General features: G+C 39.1%; 1 protein-coding gene across 1 annotated transcript in view; it reads left to right on the forward strand.

Moving 5' to 3' along the window:
* nbeal2 (neurobeachin-like 2) overlaps positions 1-12,361 on the forward strand; it is a 338,784-nt gene that overhangs the window by 133,662 nt on the left and 192,761 nt on the right. The window contains 1 exon segment of the mRNA XM_028817374.2: positions 8,756-8,844. Within this exon segment, the coding sequence (XP_028673207.2) occupies positions 8,756-8,844 (89 nt within the window).

Consider the following 12,361-nt stretch of genomic DNA (forward strand, 5'->3'; position numbering starts at 1 on the left):
TGATTTCCCTGGGTGTTTCTGGGTCGGTACTTAACACTGCAGTCCTCTCCATTTGTAGTAGTAATCATAAATCCATGTTGTCTGCCCTTCCTGTGTTCAGGGTGTTTTTATGCGTACAGATCAGTAGTATTAATTACAACTGTTTACATTTGCTTTTCACAGTTGAATCACAGGAAGTCTAAGTGACTTGTTCTGGGCCATATGGTGAGCCAGAGGTGGAAATTGAACTGGAAATTTACTGTTTTAAAGTCCGATTCTTTAGTCAGCCTTGTATTACACCTAAATATGGAAACAGGTACAGATATGTAAAGTGCCTCAGGAAAAGTGCTTTCTGAAGTAAATCTTGCTTGTTCCGTCCTTATCACCTACTTGCTGTTTTACTCTGTGCAAGATGCTTAAGCTGCTGTTCATTTGTTGTTTGCTATGACCTTGAAACAGTGTTCAGTCTGCTTTCCCTGATAAAGTGAGCTAGACAAACTGGGCCTCACCCTAGGGGATTCCCATTTAATCTCAAGAGAAATAAACCCTGGGGTCTTCCCTTTGATCCTTTTCCAGTGGTCTGTGCCTGGTCCACGACTTATGGGAGGCATCCTGCTTCAACTGGCTCTTCTCACTGTGGTTCTTCTCTGAGCTTCACCCATACTGCTGAGCTCCTTGCCCTGTCACAAATGTAAATGTTTGCAGTGTCTTATGCTATTCACACTTTTGAATTTAGTGACAGGCACTTGTTTACAACTGCGAGCAGTCAGTCAGAACACATTGCTCATTCAACAGGATGTTACAAAGATTCTGTGATGTGTGCGTTCTACAGAATGCACATGCTCTACTTTTTCCACCACAGCAGTGTATTTTATGCAGGTGAATGTGTGGCTTTGTGCCAGAAATGATGTTTTGTTAAGAAAATCAGTGCACCAAAGCAAAAATCCTTCATATTCAACCGCACTTCAATCTTGGTCAATTCTGAAAAATTAACAAAAAAAAAAAACAAATAGGACATTTAATCATCAGTAGCATCCTTAAAGTGTGAAACTTTCATGCTGTTCATTCCTCCTCAGACAAGCCAGGCCATGCCACATACATAGCATTTGTTCAAACAATAGGACATGGTCATCCAAACATGGTGCTATTAATAAATATCAGTTTTTGAGAAAAGGCACTCTGAGTTAACTTAAATTATTTCATTTACTCTCGAATATTGAAGGATACAAATGGTCACTCAAAGGACTGTTTTAAATTAGCATAGGGAACAGGAAGCAGCATGTCTTGATTCACACTGTCAGATTATGCAAGGGTCGTATGTGGGGGCCTTCAAAAAAAAAAAAAAAAAAATCATGGTTATCTTCCTTCATGCACAATCACTGTGGCAGATATTCTTGTGAAAAAAGCTGTCAAGTCATCAGTTCTGTTGAAAAGATTTTGGCCTAATTAAATCCCTCCTAGAATTAACTAGCCTTTAGCATACCAAGGGGATGGGGGTGTCATAAATAGCATTGTGAGAAGAGGGAGCACTGAGCAAATATGTTTTATCCAAGACAGCTGTATCCTTGATCCTTCATAATGCTACTTTAATATTGCTGGTGTAGCAATGCATGCAGATTTTAGACTTTATCCTGAAATATAATGCACTCACTGAGCACATTATTAGGAATACTTTTTCTCTCAAAACAACCTCAGTTCTTCATTGCATGGATTCCACGAGATGTTTGTCACATTCCTTTGAGATTTTGATCCATGTTGACATGACTGAATCATAAAGTTTCTGCAGATTTGATTCATGCTGTGAATTTCCCAATACACCACATCCCAAAGGTGTTCTATTGAATTCAGATCTGGTGACTGGGAAGGCCACTGAAGAACACTGAACTCCTTGTCATGTTCATGAAACCAGTCTGAGATGTATTTTGTTTTGTGACAATGGTGCATTATCATGCTGGAAATAGCCATTAAAAGATGAGTAAATTGTGGCCATGAAGGGATGCATATGGTCAGCATCAATACTCAAATAGGCTGTGACATTTAAGTGATGATTGTTTGGTATTAATGAGTCAAAATATGCCAAGAAAACATTCCCCCACACCATTAAACCACTGCCACCAGGCTGGACTATTGACAGATTGGGTGCATGAATTTGTACTGTTGGCACCAAATTCTGACCTCACCAACTGTGTGCCTTAGAAGAAATAGCCTGGGTTTGATGAATCTCTTTTTTTCCAGTATTCAGCTGTCCATTTTTGGTGAGAGTCTGCCCACTGCAGCCTCAGGTTTCTGTTCTTGGCTGACAGGATTGGAACTCAATGTGATCTTCTGCTGTTGTGGCCCATCCACCACAAGGTTCGACATGTTGTGCATTCTGAGATGCTTTTTTGCTCTCCACAGTTGTACAGAATGCTTAGAGTGCTGAGTTACTGTGTAACCTTTCTGTCAGCTCAGAGTAGTCCAGTCATTCTCCTATGACCTCTTTCATCAACAAGCTGTTAAAATCCACAGAACTGGCCCTCATTGGATATTTTTTATTCCTCGCACCAATCTGAGTAAACTCTAGAGCGAGAATCACAGGCGATCAGCAGTTACAGAAATACTCAAACCAGTCTGTCTGGCACCAACAACCATTCTGCAGTTGAAAACACTGAGATAACATTTGTCCCAATTTTGATATTTGATGTGAACATTAGCTGAAGCTCCTGACCGGTGTCTGCATGATTTTGTGCATTGTGCTGCTGCCACATGATTGACTGATTAGATAATTGCATGGTTAAGCAGGTGTACAGATGCTCCTAATAATTTGCTGAGTGAGTGTAGATGAAAGACATGCAATATTTCAAATGTTTCTAAAGTTGGAACATATTTAAGGTGGATTTACATCCATCCATTGTCTGAAGCCATCTAATCAAATCAAAACGTATGAAGATGGGTAACTGGAGCTTTTAAGGTCAGCAAAAAAAAAACAACAACAGAGCATAGATATGTGTACATGTGATCCCTTCTTTCTAACAACTATTACTTGGATTGGGTACCAGTACTTTATAAAGTACACCCATGTAGTCTTCACAGTGAAATTTAAAGACCCCAGTCGCTCTAATCTAATCTGCATGTGTTTATGATGTCTGTGCTGGTCCTTCAGGCTACATGGGGTAAAAGAGGACAAATTATATAGACATGCCAAGCTTTACACCCAGTCTTTAGGAGCCCTGCATTACCACCTAACTTCATTTTAATTAAACAAACCAAGATTATCCCTTCACCAATATTTAGCCAGGCAGCGTTTTAAAGTGCCTCCTTGGTGCCACAGAATGGATTTGTTAAGTAAAGAACAGTTGTATTGCAGCATTTTGTCATGAAATGTCATGGTTTGTATGGTTTGCTGAGGCACTGCAGAAGTTGTTCACAGGATTGGTTTGATTGTCAGTCCAAATGTGCCCTTTTTACTAAAATCAAGATTGAAACCATGATATGGTTAAGAGGTGATACCGGTAAATGACTACATCTGAACGCCTTATTCTTGACATCTTTAGTCATTCAAAGACAATTAGATAATCAATATGAAATGCAAACTTGACTTTTCAGATGCTGAGAAGAAGAATGCAAAATAAACGATTTGGCTGTCTTTGTACTTTCAGTGCTTCACCATCTCTGTTTTTGAAAACATTTTTTATTTAAATATAAACGCTCATTAATTTTTCTACACATTGTTGGGTAAAGCTCATTTCCACCTAGAAGTGGTGGTTCAAGCTGTAGGGAAAACTTGAATATGCTGTAGAACAACTGATATACAAGTAGAAAATGATTCCAACACCAGAAGCATAGGACTATTTATTTATTAGTCTAGCAAGATGCTACACATGCATATCATTAATTTGGAGTTAAAATCGTGGTTGGAAACTCAAGTTCCTGTGTGTTGGCCTGCAGTTATTCAGGTGCGGTGTGCAGTCTTGTGGAATATCCATTCAGGCAGTGACCATCCACCTCTTTGCAGAGGACATTGAGTGCACTGTAGTAGTCGGCACCTAAATGTCCCACACATGCTGTAATGCAGGTGGGTCCAAGTCAAGTCCTGAAGACTGGATGAGTGATTATAGGAAAAGTATGGGTATATTGGCAGGGCTTCAAATAAATTTTTGAAATTGAGGGAAATCCCAACCCCCCCCAATTCAGCACAATGGGGGATTTCACACTCTCATCGAGTGGATGTGGGTGTCAAAACTCTACAGTTTAAAAAGAACTTTGATATTCATATTTTAAGGCATTTTTTAAAATGTCATCATATTTAGCCAAAAAGCCAGACTTGCCGTGGAAATATTGGATCAGTAGAGTAATACAAAACAATCAGCAGAATGTAAAATTAAGTATGCAGAGAAAAATATGTATTTTTTATTTTTTTCATCCATGTCATGCTGTTTTTCCTATCAAGAGTATAATTTTCTTTAGCTTGAAGACAGTTGAGCAGTCCTAAGCAGTAAGGGTGAATGTACTTAATTTAATAAATTTTAGATTTTTTTTTTTTAGTTTAAACATGTTTAACATATTTGTAACTTAGGTGGCACAGTAGTAGACAATGATTAGCACTGCCACTTTACAAATCCAGCATACTACATACAACCCCAGCACCCAGTTGTGTGCATGTAGTTTGCTTGTTCTCCATGTGCCTCTGTGCTGTTCTTCTGGGTACTCCAGTTACCCTACATTCTTGAAGCTGTCTAGGTTTGGTTAAATGGTTCCAGTGTGATAAACTGGTACTCTGTCCATGCCTTTTTCTTGCATTGTGCTCAGTGCTGCCAAGATAGGCTTTTGCTCCCTGCTCCTCTGAATTGGAGTAAGCGGGTTTGAGAAGGACTTACAACTATTATTAGTTTGCCATTGAGCTTAACACATTTTCTTTGAAATTACCACGAAACTGCTGCCAAAGCAAAACGCGTTTCTAAAAGACCTTGAGAGAAAATTAAAGGTGGATAGTGTTGTCCTAGGGAAAGACATCCAAGAAAGTCCTTATTTTTCTACTGAAACATTCTTCTTTTCAGTTAAGTGGCTTTTTTTAGATGTGGGTATATCTACCGTCAATTTCTCGTAAAAATTGTCTTTGAGAATTCTTTCTTTTTTTGTTTGTATCTGTCACTATATTTACTTTTCAGAGTCAGGTTTAAAGTCAACCAGCCCTCCATAAACATTTTAAAGATATGATGGTTATACGTTTCAGTTAAGCCAGAAATGGCTAGCGGTCAGTTCATCAAATAAATAGAACAAAACTGAATATGAATTCACTAAACAGTCCAAGTCAATTTGTGGAATTTTTTTTTTTTTTGATTTTTGGATAATATACTTCAGTGTGTTTTTAGACTTCAATATAATAAAATTTAGCCGAGTTTCTTCTAAAGAGCAGGTTAAAAACTCGTCATTGCTCTTTGTTTTTCAGAATTATGATGATAGTGCATGAGTCCATGTAAGCTCCTTTGATATCTTGGCTGTGTGCTTAGGGTCGTTGTCCTGCTGAAAGATGAAACGTCGCCCCAGTCTGAGGTCAAGAGCGCTCTGGAGCAGGTTTTCATCCAGGATGTCTCTGTACATTGCTGCAGTCATCTTTCCCTTTATCCTGACTAGTCTCCCAGTCCCTGCCGCTGAAAAACATCCCCACAGCATGATGCTGCCACCACCATGTTTCACTGTAGGGATGGTATTGGCCTGGTGGTGAGCGGTGCCTGGTTTCCTCCAAATGTGATGCCTGGCATTCACACCAAAGAGTTCAGTCTTTGTCTCATCAGACCAGAGAATTTTCTTTCTCATGTTCTGAGAGTCCTTCAGGTGCCTTTTGGCAAACTCCAGGCAGGCTGCCATGTGCCTTTTACTAAGGAGTGGCTTCCGTCTGGCCACTCTACCGTACAGGCCTGATTGGTGGATTGCTGCAGAGATGGTTGTCCTTCTGGAAGGTTCTCCTCTCTCCACAGAGGACCTCTGGAGCTCTGACAGCGTGACCATCGGGTTCTTGGTCACCTCCCTGACTAAGGCCCTTCTCCCCCGATCGCTCAGTTTAGATGGCCGGCCGGCTCTAGGAAGAGTCCTGGTGGTTTCGAACTTCTTCCACTTACGGATGATGGAGGCCACTGTGCTCATTGGGACCTTCAAAGCAGCAGAAATTTTTCTGTAACCTTCCCCAGATTTGTGCCTCGAGACAATCCTGTCTCAGAGGTCTACAGACAATTCTTTTGACTTCATGCTTAGTTTGTGCTCTAACATGAACTGTCAACTGTGGGACCTTATATAGACAGGTGTGTGCCTTTCCAAATCATGTCCAATCAACTGAATTTACCACAGGTGGATTCCAATTAAGCTGCAGAAACATCTCAAGGATGATCAGGGGAAACAGGATACACCTGAGCTCAATTTTGAGCTTCATGGCAAAGGATGTGAATACTTATGTACATGTACATGTGCTTTCTCAATTTTTTAATAAATTTGCAAAAATCTCCAGTAAACCTTTTTTCACGTTGTCATTATGGGGTGTTGTGTGTAGAATTCTGAGGAAAAAAAATGAATTTAATCCATTTTGGAATAAGGCTGTAACATAACAAAATGTGGAAAAAGTGATGCACTGTGAATACTTTCCGGATGCACTGTATGTTACTGATTACTAAGTTGGAAACAAATTCTATGGTAGTTATGTTACTGATTACTAATTGCTGTTTGTCTTTTAATATCATTAAAATAGGCGGTCTCATTGTGTCATGGAGTGATTTCTAGTGTTATCCAAAATCAAGAAGGTGGAGAGGAGAAATATCTCTGTTTTACTTTGCTTCTTTAGCCATTATGTTTATCCCTGAAAAAATTAGGCAAAAATGTTTTTTGTTTTTTTCCCCAAAAAGAAAATGTTATTACATGTAACAGAAACATGTTAATACTTAAAACGTATTACACGAAGACAGAGAAGCTTTTATCTGTTACACCTTTACATGGTAATCACCTTTTTCTACCCTCTCAGGACCTACACAGTATTTAATTTTTGGAAAACGTCTGAGATTAAAACACTTAGAGAATTATATATAGACAGTCTCTTTGCATCTTGTGAACAATTATGCTTCATATTTAACATCTCAACATAATTTTTGCACTATGTTCAAATCAGAAAGTTTGCTAAAATGAACCTGCCCAATGTTCCTCACCTCCCACCCATTTCAATTTCAGAAGAAATATTGATCAGTCTTGAAGACTCGGACAGCATCTCAATAATATATAAAAACAATTTAAGTCCCTTCCTTTCAAAGATCCTAGCGTATGGTGGGAAGAGATCTTACACTTAATATCTCAAAAAAAGGAGTGGAAAACGGCCATGCATATAATACACTCTAGAGCTATATATGCAAAGCATTCAACCATTCAACTTGAAGTCTTTTGTCAAGCACATTTATCTCATTTAAAAATTGTCCAAAATGTATTCAGGGCAAGACCCAACCTGTGAACGTTGCAATCTACCTGCAGCCTCACAGGGCCACATGTTTTGGGTATGTGCCAAATTTACATAATTCTGGACAAAAATCTTTAAATGCCTATCAGATAGCCTTGGTGTCACAATCACTCTTAACCTATTAACAGCTGTGTTTGGTACACTCCTAGATGGGCTTAATGTGGAGAAGGACAGATAAATTGTTAATTGCTACTTGCACGTTGACATGTCTTGCTCAACTCGAAGAATCCCACACTGCCTGTTATAAGTCAGTGGGTAACTGATAATCTATCCTGTTTGAAAAGGAAAAAAATCTAATTCTCACATAAACATTTTTAATATATGGCAAGTTCTAACTAAAAAAAATACTAAAAAAAAAAAAAAAGGATATTCTCCCTTGTCTGTTATTTTGAAAGATTTGCTCTTCTTGTTGGCTCTCCTATCTCTCTCTTGGGTGGGTGTTACATTCTGGGTTGTGAAGTTTGACTTGGTTGAATGGAATACTATTTTCTTCAAATAACATCATTTAAAAAATATAGCTTGATGTATGGCTTAGAAATCCTTAATGTATCATTTCTTACTGTGCCATTTTGAAGAAAATTACTTTGTAGAGTTTTAACCAACAACAACCCCTAGTTCAAAGTGAAGCATACAGATATTTTCAATAGTGCATTGCAGTCTAAATCTTAAATGCTTCGCGTATTAAGGGACAATCTCACCTCTTTCTTAGCTTTTCGGGTCAAACTCTATCCCAGAGAAGCCTAATTAGTCGCTGTATTTCATTGAATCCAGTAGACAACATCTGAAGATTTCTGTTTTTCCTGCCGGCACTCGAGGCATACAAAAGGAAGTGTCTGATGTTTTCCTGTTTTTCAAAATGTTTTTTGGTTAGTATGAGAACTGTAGCCAAAATAAACACATTTTATCTCTGCTTTATTACTCAGAATTCTTGCATTTAGGTCACATTATTAATTAGCAAATGTGGATAAAAGAGGCACCCTTTCAGTTTTATCAATATTTATGTGACTTTTCTCTTAAAACAAGCAGTGTTCCCACTTGAGTTGAATATTCTGATTTAAAGACTTCCGTAGGGCATTATTAGATTAAAGACTAATATTAATACTAGCCTTGTTCAAACTGTTTGAAATCATTCATTTGATGTGATATTCAGATATGCTCTCTTAATGTTAGAGGTCCTTGCTGCCAGGATATTTTTTCCCCTCTTCCCAGTGAACACCTCTGATGTATGTTATGGTGATGAAGGCACATAATACTTTCATAATGTACTGAACATATTTTTTTCCTTTTTTTTTTTGTCCCCTACAGAAAGACTTGAATTATCTACAGCAGTGGCTGGAAGTCTTTGTGAGTTCATTTGAGAAAATCATTGATGTAAACTCTCTGGAACCAAGACGGTAAGCATTTGTAAACTTCTTATCGGGTATCCCAAAGACATGCAATGTTAGGGTGATGCGAAACTCTGAATTAGAGGAGTGTGAGTGAAGGTTCACTGTCATAGACTGATGGTCGATCCAGGGTTAGCATTTGTCAGGACAGACAATGACAATGGATTCCAGTGAGCATGAACTTACTTGATAAGCAGGTTGAAATACAAATGAATGAACAGATGGATAAATAAAATCATTTCTGTTAGTAAGAAAATAATTGCAGTGATTGGTAGAATGTGATAATTGCAGGGCGGCACGGTGGCGCAGTGGGTAGCGCTGCTGCCTCACAGTTGGGAGATCTGGGGACCTGGGTTCGCTTCCCGGGTCCGCCCTGCGTGGAGTTTGCATGTTCTCCCCGTGTCTGCGTGGGTTTCCTCCGGGCGCTCCGGTTTCCTCCCACAGTCCAAAGACATGCAGGTTAGGTGGACTGGCGATTCTAAATTGGCCCTAGTGTGTGCTTGGTGTGTGGGTGTGTTTGTGTGTGTCCTGCGGTGGGTTGGCACCCTGCCCAGGATTGGTTCCTGCCTTGTGCCCTGTGTTGGCTGGGATTGGCTCCAGCAGACCCCCGTGACCCTGTGTTCGGATTCAGCGGGTTGGAAAATGGATGGATGGATGATAATTGCAGACATTCAGCGGGATCAAAATTTTGTAAAACATCTCACAGGGTATAAGGAAGATAAAAGGGATCAGCGAGTTAGATATTTTGTCCTGCTGCAATAAGCTCACATTTTGAAATCATTAATGTTTTATGAGGTTACAGAGCCATTGGTACAGACATCTTAACGCGTACAGTCCTCACAGGTGGCGCAGTGGTAGTGCTGCTGCTTTGCAGTAAGGAGACTGTGGAAGATTGTGGGTTCGCTTCCTCCCTGTGTGGATAGCGCTTTGAGTACTGAGAAAAGCGCTATATAAATGTAATGAATTATTATTATTACAGACCATTTGCTCAAATCCCTAATGTTTGCATTGTAATCACCATGTGTAACCCATCTCACTTGCACTCTCATTTTAGTAAATGGAAAGTAATGTGCTTTAAGTGCTGACGGACATGCTTGAATTCAGTGATATTGGAGCACGAGTTAAGCTGTGTGTTGTGATTGTAGCATGGAAATCTTGTGGTATAATCGGGGCCTTTGGCATGTTAATTTTCTTTCTACAACCATGTTTTATGGTGAATAAAGTAGAATAACTCTTACTAGATGATGTTTCACTTTATGGGGTTGCAGGGGAGTAAAATCCAGACCCAAATCTGTTTTTATAAAATTTGGCAATGGCCTCTTCACAGAGTTTGACCTTTGATTTGATCTTAAAGAGTATCCTCTCAAATAGAGGGTTACTACTTGTTAAAAGAAAGATTTGTAAAGGACAAAAATCTTAAATATTCAAGAAGACCATCCATTGATATGTCACTTTCTTTTATCTCACTTTTATTGGGAGATATACAGTTTGTGTATCAGAAAGACCTTTTAAAGGCCTACTAGAAGCATTTCTGTTTATTTAAAGAAGAATATCAGGCACATGCATTACAAGTAACAATATGATTATCTTATTCGCTCTATTTCATTTGAGTGGCAGGGACTCTCAATCCACACATGCCTAAACGAGGAATGTCATAGTTAGCTATTATGTAGTGTCTAGAGATGAACAAAATAAAATCAAAAAGCTGCATCTTACATGGCATCCTCATGATAAAAGCATCCCCTTTATAGACATCTGCAATTTGTTGCAGTGCACTGAATGTAGTTAGCAAATATGAATACGTTTGGCCTGCTGATCACAAAAATCAAATTAAATATTCCTGTCACATACCTTTTTGTTGCACTCACCTATTTTTATGATTTTTGCATATAAGAATACATATACAGTACAAAATCTACAACTGGAACATCTGTGGTGATCTATAAAAGGTGGCCCTGCTACTAGGAATGCAGCTCAGATATCCTGTCCTGTTGTTTCATTTGCAAATTGTACAGGCATGCTTAAAAAAATCTCCATATACTTAAAAGGATTTCTTTCCAGGGCAGAAAGGTATTGCATATAAATATTTTTGTGTCCTAATATAAAACTTGGACTGATGAAAAGTTTTATTAAAGCTATGAACAAGGAAAGTGAAGGATTTGTCTATTTGAAATGTGTAACCGATGCCAAGGTCAAGGAAGGCATTTTTGTTGGTTGACAACTCAAGACACCAAGTCATCAATGGCAAGAAGTTCAAAGATCATCTTGTGGAACTAGAGGATATTGCATAGAAGGTAATCAAGGATGTTGCTGAGAATATACTTGGTAACTACAGAGCACCAAACTGTGTCCAGCTGGTTACCAACATGCCTCAAGCATGCCTCAAGCATACAAAACTATGAAGTACAACATGTAAAGAGTAATTTTACACATTCACACTCGGACTTCTTCCCTGTTAATCTTGGTGCAGTCAGTGACAGACATTGTGAAAGCTTTAACCAGATCATTGCAGTGATGGAAAAGCCATATCAGGGCAAGTGGAATCCATTAATGTGGGCTGACTATTTTTGGACATGAAAACGAGAAGCATTAGACACAAATAAAAAATCAGCAGCAAAACATCCATCCATCCATCTTCCAACCCGCTGAATCCGAACACAGGGTCACGGGGGTCTGCTGGAGCCAATCCCAGCCAACATAGGGCACAAGGCAGGAACCAATCCTGGGCAGGGTGCCAACCCACCGCAGGACACACACAAACACCCCCACACACCAAGCGCACGCTAGGGCCAATTTAGAAGCACCAATCCACCTAACCTGCATGTCTTTGGACTGTGGGAGGAAACCGGAGCGCCCGGAGGAAACCCACGCAGACACGGGGAGAACATGCAAACTCCACGCAGGGAGGACCCGAGAAGCGAACCCAGGTCCACAGGTCTCCCAACTGCGAGGCAGCTGTGCTACCCACTGCACCAACCGTGCCGCCACAGCAGCAAAACATTTTTCACTCAAATGAAGTAATGAAATGTATCATCATCATTAAGTGATTAAACATGCTTGATTAAATTGTCAATCTGAAATTGTATTTGTATTCAGCTTTAAGCCATCACCAAAATTTTCCAGGAAGCAAAATGTCTGAAAAAATAGGTTGTTCAGTGTTACCTCCTTTTAGTTTTGTACAGTATTTTTTTTTTTTTTTTTTTTTACAGATCACATAATCACAAGGAGTATGTAGGTGTCATGATTCTGTGACTAATACATTTCACTCTGGTTCAAGAGTATCTTTATATTATTAATATTTGAAAACTGTTTAGAGAGCATTTTTTTAGACTTGTGGCCATGGAAAGTATCTTTAGTCATGTATCTGTCTTGTGTTATTGTAAATATGTTTTTTTTTTTTTTAAATAAGTTGTTTTGAAAACTGATGTTTCAGCATTGTGGACATGTGTGAATGTATGAGTTTTACCTACATAGCTGGTTCCTCTATTGTGACTTAAAGCTGCAAAGATTTACTTTGGTCTTGTGT

Source organism: Erpetoichthys calabaricus, chromosome 13 (genome assembly GCF_900747795.2).
Source record: "Erpetoichthys calabaricus chromosome 13, fErpCal1.3, whole genome shotgun sequence".
Taxonomy (NCBI): Eukaryota; Metazoa; Chordata; class Cladistia; order Polypteriformes; family Polypteridae; genus Erpetoichthys; species Erpetoichthys calabaricus.